The following is a 25236-nucleotide window of genomic DNA, read 5'->3' as shown; positions in this document are numbered from 1 at the left end:
CCCTCTATAATGCTTGCAGCTGCATATTTTAATAGTCAAAACACCAAAAATGCATTAATAAACATTAATAGGCACATTGGAAACTGCACCACTGCAGAAGCCAATATCTACAGTCAGAGTACAGCCAATCAGCACCAAGCAAAATTAAATGAGCCTGGATTGGCTGCTTTTGAAATGCGAGCCAATGGAGTGTTGACTAGCATAGTAAGATAGTATGAGCTTCCCAAGCTGCACTTTCTTTCATATATTTTAAATATGTTCTATGGAGAAAAAATCAGCAAATATTAAAATGGACATAACTAGGCCATTCTGATACAAACTAATCCACTGTAGATGGAACCTCATGCTCAGGTCGTTCTTATTTTACCTGTGGCCTGTCTGGTGTGGTACATTATGAATCTGATTGCTCTGTATTTGTCTTCACAAATTAAGTACAACCACCATGTGCATGGTATTTGAAGTTACTTTTTTTTTTTTTATTTTGCCACGCAGCATTTTGCATGATGGTCAAAAACGTCAGCCCTCGTCTCAATTAATAAGAACACCTCTGTCCAGATGTTTTCTTCCCTACGTTTCTCATGGAAAGCTGCACACACAATTTGTTTCGACTCCTGTCCAGCAACGGCATCCTGTATTGAAATACAAGGCCAGAATTATGGAACTAATAAATTCTGTCAGCAGATTATCCCACTGGAGCTGTGGCTCTCTGCTGCTCCTCCAAAGTGACCACGGGCCTCTTGGCTGCTTCTCTGCTGAACTCCCTCCTTGCCTGAATACTTCCTAGTTCGGTTTTAGTCGCGCCATGCGCCGTTTGCCTTCAGTTGACAGACTGAATATGTAAATGTATGTATATTTTTTTTATAACCTATTCTTTGCTCAAACTCCCTCACAGAACAGCTGCACCTGCACTGAGAATAACTTAACCATAATTGGACTCTCCTGCTCAGTCGCTCATTAAGGCATAACCTCCATTATGGGTCTTCTTTTCAAACCACTAATTGTCAAACTCCCTACATGAGTCTCAGTCTGCTGATCTGCACCAGCTGACATATATTTCAGTGGCACGCACCTGGCTACTGAGTCACCAGCCACATATTTGAGATGATCTATGAATGTTGGTGACCAGTATTCAGTAAATTGACCGAATAATTCGAAGAAAAATCTTCAAAAATGTCTCGGTTTCTATGCCAATTAGAAACCGAGATGCAGTTTTGGATGCAGTTTTCAGTTATGAATCATCAACCAAATAGCAGGCTAAGTGACCCAAACATATCTGAACCAACCAGTGATCGTCTGACGCCAGGTGACCACAAACAAATACCACATTCCTGATTTTAAAACATCCAGCTTTGAAAAAGGTCATGGGATCTTTGGTGCTGCAGTTGCATTTCAAGTCTCCGTGAATGAGTCCTTCCCATTGCTGTGCTGAAACACAGGCAGCACTCTTAACCAGTGACAGAAAGGGAGGGAGAGAGGAAGAGCGAAAGAGGAAGAGACAGCGCTCGCAGCATACAGAGAGAGGTAAAGGGGGAAAAAAAACAGTTTGAGTAGAGGGAGAAGAGTGTCACAGCAATGAGGAGGAGGAGGAGGAGGGACAGAGTAGCAGGAAAAAGGCAGGGAGAAACGCAGAGGGGGACGGACTGCGAGTAAGCGAAGGGGAGGGAGCACCAGAGACGGGAAAGTAGATGAGATGGAGAAGTAAAGAGGGAAAGTGAGGGAGCGCAACAAAACCCAAGAGGACAGACAGCTCAGCAAACCACCAGCTTTCCTCTCACAACTACAAAGATCCAGGCAGAGGGAGAAAGCTGAGCTCGTTAAGAGGGAGAGAATAAAACACCAGAAGTTGCTTTTTTTTTTTTTTCATGTCTCCTTTTTTCCCACTTGGTTAAGAATCGCACTCTTCTCTGAGAAGGAAAGAGACAAAGGACGGGAGAGGACTAAAAGAGTTTCTGCAGCCTCCGCTTGTCCTAAAGGGGAAGATGGATTCAGACTCTGGAGAGCAAAGTGACGGAGACATCTCAGCAGGTAAGCTCCAGGAGTCATTTTACCGCCATGCAGGCAACGCTTACAGTTACACACACTCATCTTTTGTAGTGTTTTACAAAGATTCAAAAAGTTCATCATCAGCTTTAAACACATCGTCAGACTCCCAAACTTCCTCTGAACCAGCGATGTATTCCCAAAGCAACCAAACCATTTGACATTTTCCTGATGTTGGAGAGAAGATGTGCTTTGATGCCGGTGGCAGGCACAGCGTCACCGAGTGTCTGCATGAAAGCTGCCTCAGTCACCACCAGGAACAGGCAAGCTCTGACACGTGCAGCCGGTTTGTTCATCAACACATGCACCCAGAGAGAGAGAGAGAGACTGCAGGCTCCCCGAACGCCCCGATCCTCCTGATGCATCACAGGGTGCGAGAGAGGATGAAAGGCTTTTCCAGTGGATCCACAAATGTTGTTTCACAAAAAGGAGGAAAGTTTACGGTGTGAGCGCACAGGGCAAAAGTTTACAGCAATAATGAGGCGAGTTACACATTAAACACTCAGGCAGGGTTTTACTGCGGGCGGTAATCTGGATTGTGGATCTTTATAGAATTTAAAGCAAGACGGGGGGAGGGATGAAGCCAATTTAACACATTTTGAGTTAAATTGCAGGACTTGACATCATCAACAAGTGAGGTGCTTCTCTCCTGTTTGTGTGCATGCAGTCAGACAAGCTGTCGCTCAGCTCTGCTAGGAAAGAAGCCGTAGCTGTCTAATGATTTCCTTCTTTCATTCATTCCTTAATCATGTCAATGTGGCCTTTTCCATGGACAACATGGAGCTTTCTGTATTAATTATGCCCGGATGAACCATCTGTCTGTCCATCTGGACCTTTGTCTGTCTTTCCAATTGGTCCATTTGAAAGGAGAAGGGAACCTGAATATAAGAAGCTTTATTACAGCTTTATTCAGATCATAAGAAGAGAGTAATAATACAAGCTGAGCACGGAAAATCACAACGTTCATGGATGAGTATGTGGGTTGCGCCCTAAAGAAATGTGTTAAATTCAATCTACCAATGCACAACAAAATGTATGATGAGGATGGATGAAGAAGGCTTGTTGTCATTGGAGGCAATGGAGAAAATAAATTCTGCAATTTATTGCAGACACTACTACTAGTGTTTGCTAACCCTACAGAGCAGCGTAGGGTAAAGTGAAGGAGCTAGCATAGCCAGCCTGCACTCCTGACCTCAATCGTACTGAACATGATGCGATTGTGTATACCAAGTGATCAGCTTGGGCGTGCTGTTGGTGACAGAGATGCCAACAAAACCATATTAACTGTCTGGTCACAATTACTGGTTGATGAGACACTGCTACCCCGCAGCAGTGTCTGATCAGGCTGCTGGCCAGCATGTGGAGGAGCACCAAGAAACTCCATGTTTATAAATGAATAATCCACAAAGGGGAAAATCAACAGGCTTTCCTGTGGAATATGACTTAGTAGCCTTGGAGCTAAAACGATTAATTGGATTAATTGTGATTAATCAGTATTGAACTAAGTAATTTAGTGCTAGATTAGTCATTAGCTGGAGTATACTGTTTATAAATAAACCCAGAAATGGCCATTTGCTGAAAGAACAACACACTCAAAGCAGGAATTACCTCAAAACTGTGCAAAAAATATATACATTTTGTATTTAAAATAACCTTTGTTTGTGAATATGTTTTGTCCAAAACTCCTCAAATGCCATAGTTTTAGCTTCACCTTGTTCAAATTCTGTAAAAAACAAAATAAAATTATCTCATTAAGCACCTTTTGCTATCCAATTAGTAATTGGTTAATCCACAAAACAAAACAAAAAAACAATCAATCAACGTACCAGCCCTGTATTGATGCCAACTCAACCACAGAGGGCTGAACTTTTCACATGTTGATGTTAGAATTAAGTTTTAGCTGCCAGTGCTTCGTTTGCTACAAATAATCAAGTTTATACTCCAGGAATGCTATGTTGTTGCATTTTAGGCAATAAAAAGATTAAAAAATGAGTTGAATTACTTGTTTTTTGAATCTTAATGTATTTCTAATATTGCATAGGCAATGAAAAATGTACAAAAAGTGTCACTTTTCTCATCCAATTAATCGATTAATCGTCAGAATAGTTGGAAAATTAATCGATAACTAAAATAATTGTTAGTTTTAGCCCTACTTAGACAAGATTCGTTGTGGCAACAATACCAAAAAAACAAAAAACTTCCTTTGTTTTTGTGCCAAGCATATTTTTAGTATGAATGTATGAAACAATAGTTCCAATTAATTTAATTTGCATAATTTTTCAGTGTTTAATAGAATTGAGATTTTTTGTCACCTTCACTCCCCAGGTTTTAAAAACCTTCTGGAGCCAACCCTGCGTCTGACAGGAACAACGTTTGTTAGTTACCTTTGTTCCTCATGCTGAAAGGAACTGTGAAGGCCGGATATATTTGCAGATCGAGAGTCAGTGAGAGCCTGACTCATTCTCAGAAAGCATCATGTTTTGTTGCTGTGCTGCAGTTCCTGCTCCTGTGTTGCTATCAGTGGTGTGGCTCACTTTATCCCGCAATGAAACCTAATACATGGTATTCTGGAAACAGGGTTATTTGGAATCTCTCTCACTCTCACACACTGCCACCATTTTTGATTTTTCCAGTGACGATGTGTGATTGATCTCAGCTTGATGCGTGCATACCCTGCTCCACAGCGTCAGTCGCATAAACACCGAGGGATTTTGTTTCAGGTGACCAGTCAGCCTTCAGCTCTGGCCTCAAGTCGCTGATAATTGCTGTGTGCGAAACATTTCTTTGTTGAGTTTATTTCACCCTCACTTTTCTGCTCGGGAGCCATAGATCACAGTTTACTTTCTCTGAATTTCACAAAAGTCATACTGCACTCACTGCACTTGGACATTGAGCCACTTATGAAGCTACTTTTACCTTAATCTCACACAGTTGTTTTAAACACAGAACATCAGCAGAGTTTTATGATGTTTGTGGAGAACATTTGGAAGGTAAAGTCATGACAGCGCTGTTGCTGACAAAAGGAAAATACGGTTCTAATCACCTGAGGGGGGAAGCCGGTGTGGCTACGCACGCACGCGCACCAAAACTGTAAATAAAGGTAGTCGACCGTGTGTTCTTTGCATTTTGTTGTATGTCAACATGAAACCTGCTAGGGAGTTCCAGCAGCACGGCACAGATCCACTTCCTCTGTCACAAGAAAGTGCTGGTTTGGCTGCAGTGCACCCCCAGCTCATAATGCAGATAAAACCATGCTGGAACTAGTTCCAAATCATCTGAGCCATCAAAAAATACACCTGAGATTTTCAATCCGTGTGGGAATTATTATTATTATTTTTTTTTTTAAATCTTTGTTTTTCGAGACCACACCAAATTGCAAATCAAAACACAGGCCTTATTCTTGAAATGCTCTATTCATGTCATACAGATAAATGCAAATCTAGCTTAAAGTCTACTGAGACGCCTGTGCAGCATAAACACGAACAGAAGGAAAGGCTTGTATGCTACAAGGCTTCTGCTTCCAAGCCAAATGTAAATGCTGCCATATGTTCAAAATGGTCTATAAATAAAGTGAACGTTTCCTCTCATCTAATTTATTTCAGATAGACTGTATCTCAAAGTCAGAAAAGTCCTTCACGTGTTGCTCAGAGGGAGAGAAATTTTATTTTAGGTACATATGCAAATGCCAGCATTAAATATTTCCAAATTCTGGTTCGAAGCTTATGGGAATCGGGTCCAGCATTTTTTAAAAACGACAGCGATTCCTGCTTTGTTTTCCAACTTACATGTTTATACTAAGCAGTGACACAGCAGGAAGTAAGTACTGACAAAAATGCAGTTATTTTTCTAGGCATTTACAAAGAAAGACCACATCATTTACTTATTTCAATTGAAGCAAATGGAAAAACAAAAGCTTTCTAGTGAAGCATGAGCTAATGGTGAATATGAAAACATGCTACGTTATTCAATATCTAACATCTGACTGGTTGGTTTTCTTTGAAAAGGCCCGAAAATTTGATTCTGTCTGTAATCGCCTAATTTAGAGCACAAATAATAATAATAGTGCAACTATTTGCTATTTAGTTAGCATCCTGTTTGTACTTATAAGTACAAACAGGATGCTGTTTGTACTTATAAGTCAGATTTTCACAGTTCCCAGTCAGAAAAATGCCAACAAAATCCCCTGAAGTCCAAAGTCCTGCTTAAGAAAGTCGGAGCTCATCATGAAATGGTTTGATGTCAAACATGGCTGAGTGATGACACAATGAAGCAAAAGTTGCTGGTATTTTCTACTTAACGGTCCTTTTAATGGTTTGTATCCGTTTGGACCTGAGGTGCACAAAATGTTACAAATATATACTTGTATACATGTTCCTTTATGTCTTAAGATAATTAAATTAAGATAAATGATATGACTGGATTGGATTGCTAAAAGCACCACGTTTGTTGTTTTTTTTAATAATGAGTTTTTTTTGTTGTTTCTTTTTAATCCAGAAATTTGTTGTTCACTCTGCAAACAAAGTCAGATGATTATTTCCAGTCTAGATGATCGTACGTTCTGGAGCAAAGCAAGCACAGTTTGGGAAAAAAACAAAAACAAACATATCTTAAAAAATGCCAATTTTATTGATGGGATCCTTCACTCTACAGCTGACCAATGTTCTGCAATGTGATGTTACCAAACCATTCACTGTAGCAAGTAACTTGTTAGCATTAAAAACAATTAGCATTAGAAATTGTTAGCATTGGGTATGATCTCTCCTTTGTTCATTTACTAGACGTTTGACATTACTTAATAACTAAATAGCAAATAGTTGTTTAGTTGTTCTTCACGTTTCAAACTAGCATTGAAACATTACAAGCTGTTTTTAACATGTAAGGCGTGTAGAATTGGTGCGTCAATTAGCATTTAGCATTTAGCTCATTTGATGCTCGATGTCCATGTTAAGCAGATGATTGTTTGACTATTATCTCATCCCAACTTTTAGCTGAAATGTCTTTAGGAGTGAATTGTTATAGTAGCTAAAATTTACTTTTGGATTTCATTTAAATGTTTGTACAAGTCTTAGAATATTATCCCATTTGAGTTGGTTGGTTGAATTTTAAGTTTTTAAAAGACAAGTCTGAATGTCAAAACTTAAAAAGTACCAAATCTTAAATTAATAACAATCCAGACAAAAAAAAGTTTCAAAATGTGCCAATAAGGCAGCGTGCTCTCTAAGAAGAGCACAAGCACTGAATTTCACTACAAAAATCTTACAGTTTTTTTTTTCTTCTCAATCCTAGCTGGTTTCTTTCCCTTAATTATAATCACTCATCAAGCCTCTGTCTATATCTGTATCCATTGATAACTCTTTCTTTTCATGATACGGTCACAGTCTGATCTCTTGTTGGTCTGAAGCCCACGCAGACTAGACGCTGCAATTCACTGATCTATCAGATATCTCTAATGTCCAGTTTGAATGCCTCTGGAGTTGTTATATCATGTTGGTGGAGAGTGAATAATCAACCCACGGAGAAGTTTTGGTTGAGTCATCATGGTAATGCGACTCTTAACACCGAACCCCAATCAGCCATCTGCAGAACTATTTCCAGCGTTTTGTTTTTCTGCCCATTTTTCCAGGGAAGATGGTGTTGATGAAAAGCTTGGCTGTCATAATAATAGATCGCAGATCTATTATTACGCAAACTCGTACCAGCAGATGTTTCTGATGGCGCAGCTAAAGTTTAATCTTCAGCCAGCCGAGTCCCAACTCTCACATGTTTACAGACCCGCAAACAGCAGCTTTACCAGAAACGAGTCATACCGCTTGAACTTTGCCACATTTTGTCACATGACAACCACAAACGTTTAACTGGATTCTCTGTGACTGGTCAACACGCTCAGCAATGAGTTAAAGTGGAAGGAAAAGGATGTGTGGGCTTCTCATTTTCTAAAAATAAAAATCACAAAAGTTGAAGTTTATATTTAGCCTATTTGTTTCTGGTTGTCCATGATTTTAAATACACGTGTCAGTTACCTTTACATGTTGACTTGTTAATAATGAACCCACCTCGTTCACTGCATGATGAGTGAAGAAGAAGAAGAAAAAAACAGATTTTTGTAGTGAAATTCAGTGTGTAACTTAATCTTACCAAATGCAACAAAAAACATATTAGTAGCATAACACAGTGGTGGCAGCATCATGCTATGGAGGTCCATTTCTTTAGCAGAGACGAGATTAAAACAGAGCATTTATAAAATACATTTGTTAGAAGCTGTGAAAAAAATAGATTGGGGTGAAATGGGTTTAACTCTCACAATGTCCCAGACTTATTTTAGACATAAATCCACTAGATAATCTGTAAAACTTTCTTCTACTTTGTAACCATGCATTTGTTTTGTTGGCCTATCACATCGCACACTCCTTCAGTGAGAGACGACTGACACATTTTATATACACAAAGGAGCGTAACCGCAGATCCTTCCTCCCAGCAGCTGCTGGATATGGAGTCACTTATTAAGCTACTTTCGCCTGAACCTCACAAGGTTGTTTTGAATACAGAATGTCAGAAGTGGGTTGCACCCAACAAAATCAAGAAGTATTTACATTTAATTTTGTATTTTATACATCTATGTTGGCATTTGTACATCATCTACTCTGTTATTACTCATTTTTAAACAATATTTCCATTGTTATTGTACATCTGTGTTTCTGCACTGATACAGTCCATTGTAAATAGTCTGTATCTTGTTTTTTTCAACACACAAAATCACATAATGCACATTATGTGATCAGTAGCACATCCCTTGGATGGCGAGTCCGATATTCCTATTTCTAATAACTGTCCAGTATTTTCTGTCATACTTTTGTTCACTATATTATTATTCGTAGTAGTAGTTGTTGTTTGACATTAAGGTTTTTGTTAACCTTACCGTTTATTGTTGTTGTTCACTTTTGCAGGACAATGAAGGCTGCTTCATCCCCCAATAAAATACATTGAACTTTATAGTTGTGACATTAAAGGGTTCACTTTTATGAAGCACTGTATTACGCTATTTATTGCCATCAATCTATTTCTGTCGAAACATGCCATGTACAGCACAGCTTCTGCTTTGTAATGGCCCTGTTGGCCAAATGTTTCGCACATGAGAGCGGCAGCTAGCTTAAGTCTGCCTGCAGTCACTGCAACACGTTCATATATGACCATCCACACTCTGTTCTCAGTCCTCTAGTCTTGAACGCCACAAATGCATGCAACCCTGACTCTCCCCTCCTCTGCCTTTAATCTGGCCCACAGATGCAGTCTGCACAAAACCAGCTGCACACACACACACACACCCCTACACACAGGTTCAGGACACCAAGAGCTGGGTCTGGAAAAATATAACACTAACTGAGGAGAGGAAAGAAAGGAGGGAGTTTAGCTGTAAGTGGAAAAGACGACTCAGGAGAAAGTTTTCCAATCGCTGCTGCAGAAAACTATTCCTACAACTCCCAGGTCACTGCTAGAACATTTTCCCCTTGTGTGCAGATGCATTTGCTGACACTATAATTCAGTGGCATTTTATAGGGATAGTGGGACATTGTGAGAAGGGATTAGTCCCCCCTCCCACGGCAGAGCTGTTATTAAAAACTGATATTAAATTGTGTGTGTTATGATCTGTGTGTGTCAATGGAGAGTTGGGCTCCATCTGACGTCTGGTCCGAATGTCTTAAACATTTGCTCTGATGCAAAAAGTGTGAGATGTGATGCTTTATGTTTTCACGTTGCTCAAAAATACTTCTCTTCAGCTTTCAGTTTCAGCTTGGTGACGTGTTTGTGCAAAGGCGCCGCCATCTGGGTTTCGTCTTCACTACCTTTTCCTAAAATACACGCGTACTACAGCGTATCCAGATGGTATTAAGCTGAAATTGCTCTCCGCAGAAGGAGCTAAAGTGTGTTTCAGGAAACAAGGTGAGGGAGGAGGCTAGTTGTACGCACAGCTTTTCACACTTCGCTCTGGCACAGCTGAGGCGAAGTGTGCTGATTGTAGCATTTTTAAGGCTGTGGCAGGAAAAAGTGGAATAGCTATGAACAACCGGTTCAGCAGTACGTCAAATGAAAGCGCTTTGTTCCTGGGAGTTCTGAACACTTTGTCAAAAAAGCAAATACTTTGTATTTGTATAACATGTATAACATGAGGGCCAGGAATTAGATTAACTCTTGCAATAGTTAGGCTTAGGTCAGAGCAAAAAACAGCATTAGAAGAAAGAACGCAGTCAGAACACAAGAGCAGAAATGTGCATCTGGGTATTTATGTGAGTGTGAGCGAACCACAGTTACTTCCTGGTCATTAGTTAGGGGTAAAAGTTGGGAGTAGAGAGCTTTGGCTTTTACACTACGCCGTGTCAAGCAGGCTGAGCTCCTTAAAGGCCAAAGCTCACAGCATTTCCAATTTTATGACTCCAATCAAAGCGAGAGCAACCTTTTAATTTAGGCGCACAGGCAGCTGAAGCCCTGCCCCATTTCTGGGTTAACCTTTGCCTTCTTAACATTTGTAACTGGGTGTGCTTTGGGGATTACTTCAATCTGTTTGCTACTGTCCTGTTTGTCTTTAAATAAACATGTGGCATCAAACGGCACAGATTATAGGTCAAGAATCCTGGAAACATCTTTCTTGTTGGAGAGACGGTTATGGGGTGACGTATAAATCAGTCAGTGGTCGAGGCAGCATTTCTCATTCGTGTAAAAACCCAGTTAAAACTCAAACAAACCAGGAAGAGGAAGGTCTGAGGAAAGATGTCGGTGCTTGTTGCATGTGTGAACCTTGGCGTGTTGTTCGTGTGCACAACTCTGTGGAACGATGCGTTGCCACACAGAGACTTGGCCACGGGTCGCTGAAGGAGAGGCTTCCTAAGGGGTCCATAAAACATAAAATAAATAGACATTTTTGAAAAATGCTTGCTTCCTTGCCACTCTGCATTGTGGATGTGGTAGGAAATGGACAGAGAGGGAGAGACAGACAAAGAAAGACACTACAGCCAGCTCCTCATGCAGCTGCAGATGGATGTTGGCGGCAGTGTTTCAGGTGCAGGTCTGTCTCTGAAGTAACAGACATAGACTGTCTAAATATGGACATCCTGTCTCTTACATCAACACCTTCTTTGTTCTCTCTAGGATCCCGTCACAATATCTTGCAAAAATTTAGAAAATTAAGAAGTCTTTGGTTGCATTCATTCCCTTTAATGACAGCGAAGTTAGAAAATTCTTCCCAAATGTCTTCCCTTTCTTTTCTCCCACTTTCATGGGATAATTTCTATCAACTTCTTGACTGAAAGGTGTGAAATTAAAACGTACATACTGCCCGCTCCGCTCATTTTCCCACATTTTTCTTTTTCTCGATAAAACGCGCAGCTTCCTTCATTCGGATGAAAAACACGGAAGAAACTTTGAGTTCGGGACTCGGGGGGCCGCAAGACCGTTTTGACTTTATTATCATCTTCTGTATTTTATTTTGCTCTGGTTTCACGGTCTGTCATTATGACTCTCTCTGTCGCACAAACAGACACACACTGGTGACCGTCTTTCTATAAATAGAGAGGAGCTCTTTTATGAATCAAATAAATTCTGGGGAAGCGCTGCGGCTTGATTCTTTGCTCAGCTGCATATCCAAATCGTTGCGTGTCTGCAATCCAAACAGCAAATGTAGCGAAGGAAGGAAGGAAAAAAACGAAGATGGAAAGAAAAGAAGCAAGAAAGAAAGGAAGAAAAATGTGTGGCGGAAGTCGACGTTGCACAGAAGGAAATCTGTCATTTTCTCATTTGGAAGCCTCGAGTATTTTTGGCTTCCACCAACACCCACATAACAGGAGTAGTTTTCCAGAGACGCTCCCAGAGGAGGGAAACTGAGAAGCGGCCTCGCCTCCAGCCAGTTCACATGCCCAGCTAACCAGCTAATTGTTGGCCTGACTCCGTTCGCTAGGCGAACAATAGCGCACAGGAGGGAACTACATCTGCCGAAGACATCAGCTGCACAGGGTCAGAGTGTTGCATTCTCTCAGGGCCCTGCGGTCCAGTACTTGTGCCCTCTCCGGATGTCCTGGATACCACTTGTTGACGTCATCAGCTTCTCTTGCATTCACAGAAAGAAAGGTGCAGCTCTAATCGCCGCTGCGTCTCTCATTCCCTCTCTCGCTCCTCTCGCGAACGCATCAGGCCTTTGGCACATTAATCAATCAAACGTCTATTGCCTCTTCCTCCTTTCGCCTCGTCTCTCAGGCTCAGCTCTTTAGGGACGTGGCCATTAAAACCGAGAGACAAAGAACGAGATGAGGTATGAAGCATTAAATAAGGCTGAGCGGCGGCCAAAGGCAATCTGCTCTGTGTCCTTCCTGATTCAGAGAAGTTCCTAAGTGACTTCACCGCCGGTCTGTTCCTCACAGAAGAGACATTTAGACCATTCCCTAGACAAATAGAGCTATTCTTTCAAACCTTGTCTTGTAGTGCGAGACTTGTCTGTTACAGGTGTATTCATCTACAAGCTTCTGAGGTCTGTGGCTCTGGCTGACAACTCTTGTACCACTTTTTAATTGTTCTTGTGGCAGCATTTTGGCTGATCGGTAGCGAACAGAATAATTGTCATCAGAAAGGATATAATGATGCTGACTGAGATTACTGTAAATTTTAGACGTTTCCATACAGAAACCCTGATGTGCTTTGAAGTAATTTGAGAACTCCCAAATGATGACGAGATGACTGAGAGTTTCTTAACAACTCATTTTTCGTTAAATACGAGGACAACTGAGGATGAAGTTTACATTTTCCAAATTCCAGCCAACAACTAAAAAGCAGCAGGAAGGCTGAGACCAGTGGTGTCTAAAGTGGGTCCTGGAGGGCCAGCATCCTGCATGTTTTAGTTCTCTCCCTGGTTTAACACACCTGGATGAAATGATGGCTCCTTAGATGACCTAAGAAGAGCATTGACATGCTGAAAAGGTTGTTGCTACCACCAGGGAGAGAACTAAAACATGCAGGATGCCGGCCCTCGAGGACCCACTTTGGGCACCTCTGTTTTAGACGAATGTGTTCAACTCCCATCATCATATAAGTGAATTTTTCAGCGCAGCCAACCTTCGTTGGTAATTCCAACATCTGTAAAATCAATGCCCTCATGTGTTGAAGCAGTTCTAGCACTGGGTAAAGGCTCAGCAACTTACAACATGTTGCTTTTCCTCTGTTTTTCTGAACATCTAGAGACACTGTGTTGCTGAAACATCGTCTTTTGCGGAGATGAAATTGGAGTCTGGATGTGAAAACAGCAGAAGGGACAGTTTGTTCCTTCTGCTGCTCCAGACATTCTAGATGTCAGATTTTAGAAACGCGTCGTATTTGCAGCCGCTCCGAACACGGCCTTAAGGTTTCAGCTCTACATAAACAAGCCTGTAACAAAGATATCAGCAGATCTTGTTCAACAACGCCTGAGGCTATGTGGGTTTTTTTTTTTTTTTTTTGCAGCTGACCCATGCAATTAAAATATCAAGCTTGTTTTGAAAAGTAATTTTTATCACTACATTTTAATGGAAGAAGGAAATGAAACTTATTCACTTCTCAAATTCTGCCAAAAGTGAGTGAAGACGTCACCGTTGTAACTTTTTTTTGGCATTTCTGCGCCAGAGAATTTGGTTCTGAGAACAAACCGCATCGCTGTCAAATAACTGAGTATGCAAGTTGTTTGCAAAAACTATAGGAAACGTATTCACAATTTCAGTGGTTTAAAAGGCACATTAGAGATTAAAAAGCACCATCATCTTTTGCCAGCACCTTGATTCAAAACTATTAGCCAAACAGTCAGAACCATGTAAAATAGATATTAATTGAAAAAATAATAATTTGTCCTTTTATTCACACTGTATTAGAAAAAGGCATGTCGAGAATTATTGATACCTTAATTCTAATCAATAGAAGAACATTTTTTGACACCAAACTGATCAGACGTTTTATAATTGCTCAGCAGGTTTTTACATGTTTACTTTTAAAGGTGATCTGTAAGTTATTAAGGATGGAAGAGCTCCTTGCCATCACCCTAATCTTTAGCTTCCTCCACCGATTCGCCATCAGATTCAAGTCATGTAAATGCTACATACTGTGACAAGATTACTTTAAGCATAAATATGAGCAATTTTATTCACTTACTGTCTCGTTCATTTCTGTTCTTTGTCCTCAAGTTACTGATGTTTTCATTGTGTAATCGCTGCATTTTATTTTTTGCCTCTTACAGTTTCCACAAATAAAAAGTAGGCTAAGCAGAGAGAGTATCACCTGCATAAAAGTAAAACACAGCAACAACAAAAAAAAAAGCATCACTTTGTCTTTTTGTGTGAGAAAGTGACTCCTAAGGTTTTAAACCCACTGAGGCGTCTTCCGCCTTCAAGTTCCTGCTTCAGCAAGAAACTCTAAATGATCTACATCTATAAAGCTTCTGACTTGAAAGTCCATGACCCCACTTCATTCAGGTACCAGTCATCGAGATATTCAAACCGAGTTATTTATTAACCTTGAAGCTCCGACTGCTCCCCTTCATCTTGAGCAGCTGTTAATGACATCTTCCAGCTCAGGCCTGGCCTTTGCAGACTGCCGCGTGGTCAGACTACGCATCGTTGAATAGCACGTGCTGCAACGCTACATTGTCCCTGTGGTCCTTCTGCTGTTTGATATTACATCTTTCTCAATTGCAATCACTTACTTCCATCCAGAAACAAACACACACATGCAATATAACAGACTGCGATTGTGCAGGGGCGGCATGTCTGAGTCATCCGTGTCGTGTTGTGGGAGTCAAAAATACATTTCCATGGTGCAGATCCAAAGTGAGAAGACAAAAATGACTACAAGACACTGCATTTCATCTGGTGTTTTATTTTCCCCCTTCCCCATCACATATGAAAGTCGGTATATAATTTACAGTGTTTGCCATCTATTTGTGTTCCCCAGAGGAGGCAGAAGAAGAGTGAAGCTCTTGAGTCTCGGACCCAAAAATAAAAGCCTTTCCTCCAGTGCTACCAGCTGGCACAGGCCGCCTCCTCTGCTCCCTTCCTAAATCCACTGGCCTCTCAGGCCTGTTTAACACTTTTCCCAGCAAGCTATTAAACCCCCGTTTAAGTCTTGCCGAGTGACCCACTCCATTGTTGTGCTCAAGCCTTGTAAATCCAGTCAGAGAGGCTCTGCTGCAGCTCCTTATATTCAACCAAAGGCAAACCAAAGAGCCAAGGCAATGCAGGAGGAAGTTCAGCTGTCAGCCCTGCTCACTCCTGTTCTGTGAGGAGCTCTTTCCCCTGTTGGCTTTCATGACTTGTTGAAGTTGTATTTGTGCTCTGTGTATGTAAACTTCACAAATAATAGCCTTTTTAGACTTTTTTTTTTTTAAATCGCGGTCCAAACACAAGTTTCTTACTTGTACGTGAAACGTAACTTCTAAAGGTCAACTTTATGACACACCTGGAGGCCCAGAGGAAATTAAGGAAATTGCAAGAAACGGAAAAAATTGTCTGGAGAAATTATAGCTGAGTCAGCCTCTACGGGGTTCAAAGTGTGCCCTGGTATCCACTCGCTTTAGAGCCGTGCATTCACAAAACAGGGCTGCCTGTGAATGGAAAATGGGTTGCAGATGGAAAGAAAATGACCAGCCAAAACTTTTGATGGCAATAAATGGGTTTTGGAGACGTGTTGCAGAAATCAACAGCTTTTTTTTGTTGTTTGTTGCCGTCAAAAGAGCACTCTTCCACCTTCCTGCAAAAAACAGGCTGTCTGTCAGCAGCCTTCATTGTTTGGCTGTTTGAAGTAACAATTTTTGGAAAGAGCAATAAGCGCAAAGCTATTGGGAGGAAAAGTAAATAACTATTTTAGGAATAGCCATATGAAATGAATGTCCATGGACCTCTATGTCTCTATCTGTACGCAGATAATAATGTTCAGTGTTGGATGAAAATGAGTCTTTTGCACCTGTCCTGGTACCAGATTTTGTCCATACTCGACACATGTTATCAGCAACAACCTCAAACAGGTTTTGTGTGTATGAATCTGTGTTTGCATTACTCATATTTTTCTTTTTCAATGTCGCTGTCTAGGAACAGTAGTCCTTTTAATGGGGTAAAACGAGTTTGTTTTGCCCCATGTTTGTAAGGTTGTGGTGGGGCCCAACCTGGACAGATCACCAGAACGGGACACCGAACAGACACAAGAGAAACCGGCAATTGCCACACGCCCTCAACTCAGGGCAATTTAGAATCTCCTTTTCACCAAATACGCTTGTTCTGGACTGTAGGAGGAAACCGGAGTCCTCAGAGAAAACCCACACAAATCATTGGGAGATTATGGAGACTCCTCACAGAAAGGCCCCAGCTGGAACTGGACCCACATTACTGTGAGGGAACCAACAAAAAGAAAAAAATAAGCCTATATAATATAAATCAACTCATTTTAGTGGTAAAGCCGACTTTAGATGACAATTGCAGATGCAGATTTTGTCATTTTGGTGACCGCAGTCAAATTTCAAGTTTCCTTCTTCTTCACTATTTTCATCTGCCTTTTTGTCCAGACATACTTGTTGCTTATCGTTGCGTGGCAGAGAACGACACGTCTCAGAGTTGGACTTGAGTTACACTTAAGTACCAAAAACAAAGTCTTCAGATTGGAGTCAGAATGTGAGGCTGTGGTTTACAGACCATCACCCATCATTAGCGGTGAAGGTAAACCATTTGTAAGCCACAGACCACATGTCTGACAGAGCAGTGCTGAGTCTTCTATGTGAGGATGCGTTTGATTTATTACCCGGGAACTTTTTTTTCAGAATGCAGGCGATTAATTGCTCATATGTTCACCGTTGTTCTGACAGTGAGTAAAAATATTAACGCGTCTCCATCAGGTTTGTTGTTGTTGCTCGGCTAGCATCGTTAAAAAGACACATCTGGCTTTCCCAAATGAAAGCACTCCCTGTTCTATCCAGATAGTTTACTTTCTTAATGGTGGCCTTAGTTCTCACATGTGCACCACTTCTACAGAATAACCAGGACTGCAACTCAAATGTAGCAGCACTTAACTAATGATAGCCTTATTTAATCCCATGCTAAACTGTGCCGTTTGCACTAATGAAGATTTCTGATACTTTCCCCTTAAAAGAAAATACCATGAAATTCACATGTGGTTCCCATGTTGCACATGTGATAAAGTATTTTGTTCATGTGATCCATGGTTTATTCAACATGGGATCATGTGTGTCATATTTAAACTGCTTTTATTAAATTGATGTGTTTTTTTTATATTATAAGCCATTCAACGCCTCCCATTTCGATCCTTGTGAAGTGCTAGGTTGTATTTTAAGCAGAGTTGGGCTTCTGGAGATATTTTTTTTCTAATTTACATGGCAACTAATTTGAATCATACATGCTTAATTATTAGGTAAAAATATTTTGAAAAGCAGGCACTTTTTTACGTCGGTGACAGAAATGTCATCAAATTCGCCACAAGGAGCAGAGACCAACCCTATTTTCTCCTACGTCCCTCCAGACGCCATCATCCACCCGTTCCTAAAATATTCCAGATATCCTGACAGATACTCATTCTTTTCATGACGACGGCTGTAAATATTCAGCTGCCCTGAACGTGCTTCTTTCTGCCGTTGAGGCATGAAGCAAAGCACACCCAAAATAACTTGCATTCACAGGCTTACAGGGCCGTCTCAGTCAGACTTGTGTGCTCTGCTGCGATCCGGCGGATAATTCCCCCCTGGCTTTGACTCAGTGAAGGCCAGCCGCGCTCCTCTGCGTTAGCCACAGGCCCCCGCTGACGGCTCACTCTTCTGGTTACTCTGGAATGAGACCAAGATAAGCCTTGGGATCCGAGCTCCATATAGCGTTCAGTCTACTAAAGAAAATGTCCAGATCAGTAACTGACTTGATGTTTATTTTTGCAACGCATTCAAATCTAATAAGGCATCAAAATCAACTTTGCTAAGGCTGTTTTTTTTTATGAATAATTGAGTGATCCTCATTTTTTTAAAGGTAAAAGGTAATTTTATTTACATAGCACATTTTCAGCAACAAGGCCATACAAAGTGCTTTACAGGAATTAAAAGGAAATACAAACAAAATAACAAACCAAAGAAAAAAAGCAAAAGAAGAAAAAACTAATAATGTTGATGCAAAGTAAATAAACTAGATACTCCTGTTCAGGGTTGGTAGATAAGTATAAGTTAGTAAGTATCCTCTGGTCTAATTCCTCTTCTGGGTTGGGAGAATAGGAGTCTAAAACGTAGTTGCTGAGGTAATTGTTCTGGATTGTAAGTTCTAATCCCTGTTCTGGGTTGATAAATGAGTGTAAATATTCTCTGGACTTTCTAAGTGTGCTCTAAATTTGTAAAAGTAATGAGTTTCTAAGTAATAATAAAAACTAAATGTTCCTGTTCTGGAAGAATTTTTTCTGAATTAAAAAAATCCAGAAAAAATTCTAATTCCTTTTCTTTTTACTATACAAATTTGATTTATTCTTTGATGATTCTTTTCATCATAGAAAGATTGAATCCAATAATAAAACGACATGAGGAAAAGCCATGGCTCAGATTTTGATGTAGAGAAATGTGAAGTAGTCATTATTTCACTTAAGAAATTGTGATTCAAGTCTCAGAATTCAACTCCTGAGAGAGTCAAAGTTAATCTTTATCTCATTAATCAATCGATAGAGGCAAGTCATTATGCATAAGCCACAGAGAGCAGCTCTGACAGGTGGTTTGCATATTTTCCCGTAAAATGGTACGTTTGATTTATTAGCGGTGGGACGTTCCTGGATGTGGCTTATTAATAACTCATAACTATTTAATTATGTTAGTTGTAGATTTAAAGTCATGAGCTCATGGATTTCTCTCAAGCCTAACTCTTAAATATCTTAACTCAGGTCTTTTCAAAGCTTAGCTTGTCTTTGACATTTCATTCTTTCGCTGCTCAGCTGGCGTCAGTCAAACAGAGTCACTTCAAAATAACACTTCCTGTTCAGTGCATTGCAACAACAACACGCCTTCATTCTCGCACTACTTTGTGTACTTATTTTGTAACTTGCAATAAGTTGCTCTTATTGTGTACTTTATACACAAGGCTTTCAAATAAGCTTGTAAACCCTACGACACAGAACGTTCTTAAGAAAAGGCTCCGACTCTAAACATCCGGCCAATTTGAACACACTGACTAAAAAGTGCCAGCTACTGTATGTTATTACAAATACATTTACAGATTCTCCGTAGAACAAATGTCATCTCATTGTTGCCATTTTTCTTTCTACATAAATGTTTATTTACATTTCTAATGGGCTAAATATAATTTCTTACACCATCCATCCATCATCTTTACCCGTTTATTGTTGCAGGGTCACAGCTTTTCATTATTCCTTAGTGATTTAACAAGTCACATCTTCACATATTAAAAGACCGCTGTACAATTGCATGATTTTAATTTGTGCCCCATAGCAATAAATTGCTAAAGACAGACAAGATGGCATGCATCCAGCGAGAGAATGTTTATCTAAGTCATCAGAGAAATGAGACCTGACTTGTTTTTGGAAAATGGATTTGTGAGCTTCTCTGTATACCTGCAGTATTTTCTGGTCAGTTTGGGGGAAACAGGAGAAGTGTTTTTTTTTTTTTGTTCGAGTTGCTGCGCACTAGGGCTCGAATGAGAACATTGCATTACTTATTCGATAAAAATAAAAACTACTCCATCCACAAAAACTTTCAATTATTTATCTTTCCTACTAAACATAAAAAATGTGTAGGCTTGTTTAAACATGCTGCTGTTGCCTCACACATGGATCATTTTTTCTTGGCAGTAAGCTCAACATCTAATCTCAGTCGCATCCTGAAGCTCATCATTCATGACAAATCTAAGACCCTCTTTTTGATACACTGCGTGTGTTTCTGGCTAACATGGAAATGATCCGTCCAGTTGGACGCTTTCTGCCAAAAGACACCTTTAGCAGAGCTGGCCTGGCTGTTCTCCAGGTTCCACACTGGATGCATGTTCTGATGCAACGCAGCAGAAAATGTTGACTCAGGCCTCTAAAAACATCAGGCGGGACAAAGAGAGACTGTCTGGTCAACAGCCACGGGCAGAGAACAGCAAGCACCTTACTAATCCTCATGTTAAAGCAAACTTCACAAACTCCCACAGCACTCGTGTGTAACCGCTTTGATGGGGCCAACGCTTGTGCAACGGCCCCAACATCGGCGGTTTGTTTCCCAGCAGCGTATTCCCACATGCCACATAGAGCGCCTACTTTATTTTAACACTTCAGGACAAGTGAGGCAGTAAAAATAACGAGCAGGTAGCGGAGACAGTACAGGAGAGGGATGAGGACGAGGAACAGGGCGGACAGTTTTCTCTCCTGACAGCTTGGACTCTTCTCTAACTCCTTCTGACACTCTGGTTCATGCATGTCGTTCATCACAGCCTCTGGGTGACAGGCTGTATGCGAGTGTGTGTGTGTGGGGGCGTGTGTGTGTGTGTGAGAGAAAGCTTGGACATCTCAGCGTCTTCATGTGCACTTTCGGGAATCATCCACCCTCGTTCGCTCTGTATCTTTAGCCAGACTCTGAATCACCCGCCTCGTCAGAGGCCTGTTTATAGCCTCGCAGAAACAGAAACAAACTTTCTCTGCAGTCATTATCTCAATCTGTGTTGATTGTAATAATCAGTGATCTCTCTAATGAACAAAAGATGAATGCGCTTAGAGAGCGAGTGGTTTCACAAATTGGTAAGTTTCATATCCAGAGCAACTCTGCAACCACGGGGTACGTCAGCAGGATGTCACCTTTATCGGTGCGTCCTTTTGGGTTTCTGAATATCAGAGGCTCGCTGGAACAAAGAGCCGCTTGATAGAAACGGGAAATGACAGTGACAAAGAGAGCCTGTTGATGAGCGGTGCAGATCTGACTAATAAAAACCAGTTACACTCACTGATGCTGCTATTCAAATATCATGGAAACTAGCATGCACTTGTTGTGATATTCATGTAGATATATATATTTTTTTAGCCCATGCTGCGCTGTCACTATTCCTTACATGAAGAGCAGTGAGAAGGAGAAAGTTTCAGTAATTTGTTTAAAAGTGTTGAAGGTGTCCTGCTGGAATCATTTCTGTAATGAAATTATGTCTTTTTTAATTAGATTTTACAGAAAAGGAAGCGAAGAACAAGGTAAATCTAATTTCTCGGCTGATTTGATAGCTGCTGAAAAGTATTTTTGGTGCACATAAACATACAGACATAGTTGGAAAAAATAGCTGTTGTGGTGTAGTGATTAAACAAATAGCTGAAATATAATGAGTTTTTACAATTTTAAAACTGAGCAGATGAAATGGCCACAGAAATATTTAAACATAAAACACTTAAGAGTTTGATGAAATGTGTTAAAACATTATTCGACATGGCAATAATTACTAGTTCTGCTGAAAAAAAAGTGAAAAAAAATGTGAAAATCCATCACCAATCTGTGTAACTCCCTCAGAATCAAGTAAACACCCTGAAACTATCAGTTTTATTCCTCACATCCCTCATACTCATATTAAATGTTGTTTAAATGTGAAAAGAAATATTTATTCCTGGGTATCAAATTTCTCAGAAATGGTCTAAAAACTCCTAAAGGCAGGACAACTTCAGAGTGGCAGCTTCACACCCACCAAGCGACATTGCAAAGGTTCCTGTGAACTCATTTAAATGAAGATCTCTGCTGGTGTTGTCCAAACAGATCAAACATCTGGACGAATGATTCTCCCCAGAACAAACCGTGTAGCTTTGATCGGCCAACCTAAAATATAACCACTGGAAACTGAAAGTCTGGGGCATGATGCCACTGAAATGGGGCATGAACTCAAAACACTACGCAGGCATCCAACAGCTGGTTTATGTCTCTCCCAGCCACCAAATGTGGCTTCGTCATTAGCCCAGTTAATGTTTTTGGTTAAGAGCACCAGATCTGTGGAAGGAGTGGGAGGGGCGTAGTTGTGGTGGTGCTGGGGGAGCGGATTGGACGGTGAACGACTGTAGACAAAGGAATTTGCCTTATTTGTTGTTAAATGTCATGGTGGGCTAATTGTATTTCACGAAATGTCATTTAGCTTCAGACCAACAGATGAAATGTCACTTCTCTACATTCATGTGAAATGCCACGGATTAGGTTTCTCCCTGATGTGGGGGAAAAGGGGCTCCATTCAACCTCTGCTCTGTGTTTGTATTGCGACAGCAAACAAGCAGAGGATGTGAATTTAAAACATTTGAAATATCCATCTGGTAGAAACAAAACGCAGCGACAACAAATCGCGTGTTGCTCCTTGAATTTGGCCTCCTCCTCTCCCTGTCTTTAGAGGAACATGTGGAGGAGGAAGAGGAGGCTGGTGATGTGCCCGTGGAGCAGGAGAGAAAAGTGAAGCCTCTCTCCTCGCCTTTAATCATAAAGGAAGTTATCCGGTGTGTAATTTGAAGTTGGGTGGCACCTAAATAAAGCCCCGCTCCTCACATTCACACAGACACGTGCCAGCCTGCCGCCTGCCGCTGGATAACCGAACACAGAGCCTTTCATGTTCTCCTGTACAGGACAAATTGTGGATCCAAATGGGGGATATTTTTCCAGACTTTTTAAAGACTCCTATCAGAAGACAGCTGTTTGATGTGATCCAGAGCCGACAGCGAATCCTCCCAAAGACGGCGGCCTGCTCCAGGGAGGCTGCCGCCCTGCCGCAGAATGAGGCCGCGCCTCCTTTTGTGTGCTCGTTAGAACGTTTCTAATTTGTTTTGTTTCATATGAGCTTTATTCACTGCGACATAAACAGATGTTTACCTGACTTTTGTCCGTTGTTCATGAATGGGTTGTATTTTGCTGCCATATTTACTGAAACTACCTCAACTGCATCCAGCTGCATAAATGCACAACAATAAATTCAGAGAACATAGTTTTACATCTGCTTTGCTTTGTTAAAATAAAATAGCACATACTTTTGGGGGGTTATGAATGTAAGGTCAAAGAAACGTTTGGAAATGTTTTTTTATTTTTTTAAAAAGGTCAACAGAGTTTCAAAAGCTAGTTTATCCAGATGGACTTCAGCTGGTTTATGCAAACACACTGAACACCACAGAGATTAGTCAAAGCTCATATTATAAACACGTACAGAGATGCACTCTGTGTTTTGTTTACAGCATCACGATAAAATTTCAAAGACTCTCTGTTCTCAAGATAAAAAGAAAAAGACAAGACTGCAAGGTACTTTCTAGAACCTACAGGCAGCTTTCTTAAACAGCTTGTTGGTTTCTGGTACTTTTTGATAATTAGTAATACAAAGTAATTTCCTAGGAGATTCAACTTACTTTCCCAGAACTTACAAGGTGCTGCTCGGAAATGACCACTTTCAGAGACAAGAGGGTGTTTGCTTTACATGCATCCTGTACCAGTAACCTGAAATATTCAGGTTGGCTAAAAGGACTTGCAGGGTATTTTTCTCAATTTATAGTCCACTAACATAAAGAGTACTCTCCAGAACGTAAAAGTCTCTTTCTTGAATACTCACATATTTTCAGGTTTTTCTGGAAATAAAATAAAGAAATAAATATGACAATCTTTCTTGGAGCTTGAGCAAACATACTTGGCAGTTTTGTGAACCTGTAGGTTTTGCAGAAGTATCCTTGATGTTCCAGAAAATGAACTTAGGACTGGAAGATTACCATCCAGGTCCAAGGACGTATTCACAAAGTCTCAGGAAGTAACTTGCCAGCTTGTGACAGAAACATGTAATTTTCTTGGAAAGTAAAGTATCCCTTAAGTACTCCTTAAACACAGTGTGAATTATTTTGGTAATCTGAAGTAAGCATGTAATTATGTGTCATTTTCAAAGTGCAAATAAGTTGCCTCACCATGCAGTACTCTGTAAAATGGAGTAAGCACCCTGTAAGGCAAGCTCTGATAAATGACCGGTTGAACGCACAGGCTTTGGAAAAGCAATATTTCTCCAATATCTTCAGCTGTTTTTTGATGTTGCTGTGAAACTTTGACTTACCTCCTCATCTCACATCCTGCTCTCTGTTGCCTTTGTCTTCCTTCAGGACAGGAGAGCTTTAACTCTCGCTCCCTGGCCATGCAAGCCCAAAAGAAGATCCTGAGCAAAATGGCGACCATGGCGGTGGCCAACATGCTTACAGACGACACCAGCAGTGAGATCCTGGACGAGCTTTACAAAGCGACCCGGGAGTTCACCAAGAGCAAGAAAGAAGCGCACAAGATCATCAAGGACGTGATCAAGATTGCCCTGAAGATTGGCATCTTGTACCGCAACCACCAGTTCAGTCCCGACGAGCTGGACACCGTGGAGCGCTTCAAGAAGAAGATGAACCAGGCGGCCATGACGGCGGTGTCGTTTTACGAGGTGGAATATACCTTCGACAGGAATATCCTGGCGGAGCTCCTGCTGGAGTGCAGGGACCTGCTTCACACCCTGGTGGAGGGGCACCTGACCGCGCGCTCACATGCACGCATTGATCATGTTTTCAACCATTTTGCCAACGGGGATTTCCTGGCGGAGCTGTACGGGGACGGAGAGGAGTACAGACTCTCTCTAAGGAAGATCTGCAATGGCATCAACAAACTGCTAGATGAAGGAACGCTTTAACCTCTCACACCTCTACTGCTCCTTCTCTACTCGCTCCTTTCCCTGCCAGTGTCTCCTGCCTCCCATTTCCTTTTCACCTGCCACTCCTGACAGCAAACACCCTGCCTCTTCCTTATGTCTCTTGTCTTCCTGTTTCTTCCCCATCCATTTCCATGGAGGTTGTTGTAACATCCTGCTGCTGTGGGTCAGTGAGGGATTTCTTTTTTTCCCCCATTTAGACTGTCTCTTCACTCAGTGGATCATTTCTGCAAACCGGGACACCATGTTTCACAATATACACATTATACATTCCTTTTGTGTGCTAAAGTTGTACTGTACCAACAGCCAAAAAAAAAAAAAATACTGTAGTAGAGTGTTTGGATATGGAAGATAATCAGTGGTAGTAATCAGTCTCTGTGTATTTTGAGTGTGTTCAAAAGTATGCGATTTGCTTGAGTAGCGTTGCGTACTGTGTCATGGTATGTTTGTTATGAGTCCGTGTCAATCTTCTCAAAAAGGGTGATAACACTTGTCTTTTATTAAAGATTTCTTTAAATCAGTA

The 25236-nt window shown here is 40.9% G+C and overlaps 1 protein-coding gene across 1 annotated transcript; it reads left to right on the top strand.

Moving 5' to 3' along the window:
- Positions 1 to 1546: 1546 nt before the first annotated feature.
- tnfaip8l3 (tumor necrosis factor, alpha-induced protein 8-like 3) lies at positions 1547 to 25236 on the top strand. The gene is made up of 2 exons (XM_032561546.1): positions 1547 to 2025; positions 24133 to 25236. Exons 1-2 carry the CDS (start codon positions 1980 to 1982, stop codon positions 24693 to 24695), a joined length of 609 nt encoding a protein of 202 aa, XP_032417437.1. The 5' UTR covers positions 1547 to 1979; the 3' UTR covers positions 24696 to 25236.

The sequence above is a fragment of the Xiphophorus hellerii genome, chromosome 4 (genome assembly GCF_003331165.1).
Source record: "Xiphophorus hellerii strain 12219 chromosome 4, Xiphophorus_hellerii-4.1, whole genome shotgun sequence".
NCBI classification, from domain to species: Eukaryota; Metazoa; Chordata; class Actinopteri; order Cyprinodontiformes; family Poeciliidae; genus Xiphophorus; species Xiphophorus hellerii.
This window is presented reverse-complemented; position numbering and strand designations above follow the sequence as displayed.

What these genes read in the sequence shown, in the direction of transcription:
- tnfaip8l3 (XM_032561546.1), top strand. Translation starts at nt 1,980, where the DNA reads ATGGATTCAGACTCTGGAGAGCAAAGTGACGGAGACATCTCAGCAG. An exon ending in TGACGGAGACATCTCAGCAG is followed by an intron (nt 2,026 to 24,132) that starts GTAAGCTCCAGG and finishes GTCTTCCTTCAG; the next exon opens with GACAGGAGAGCTTTAACTCT.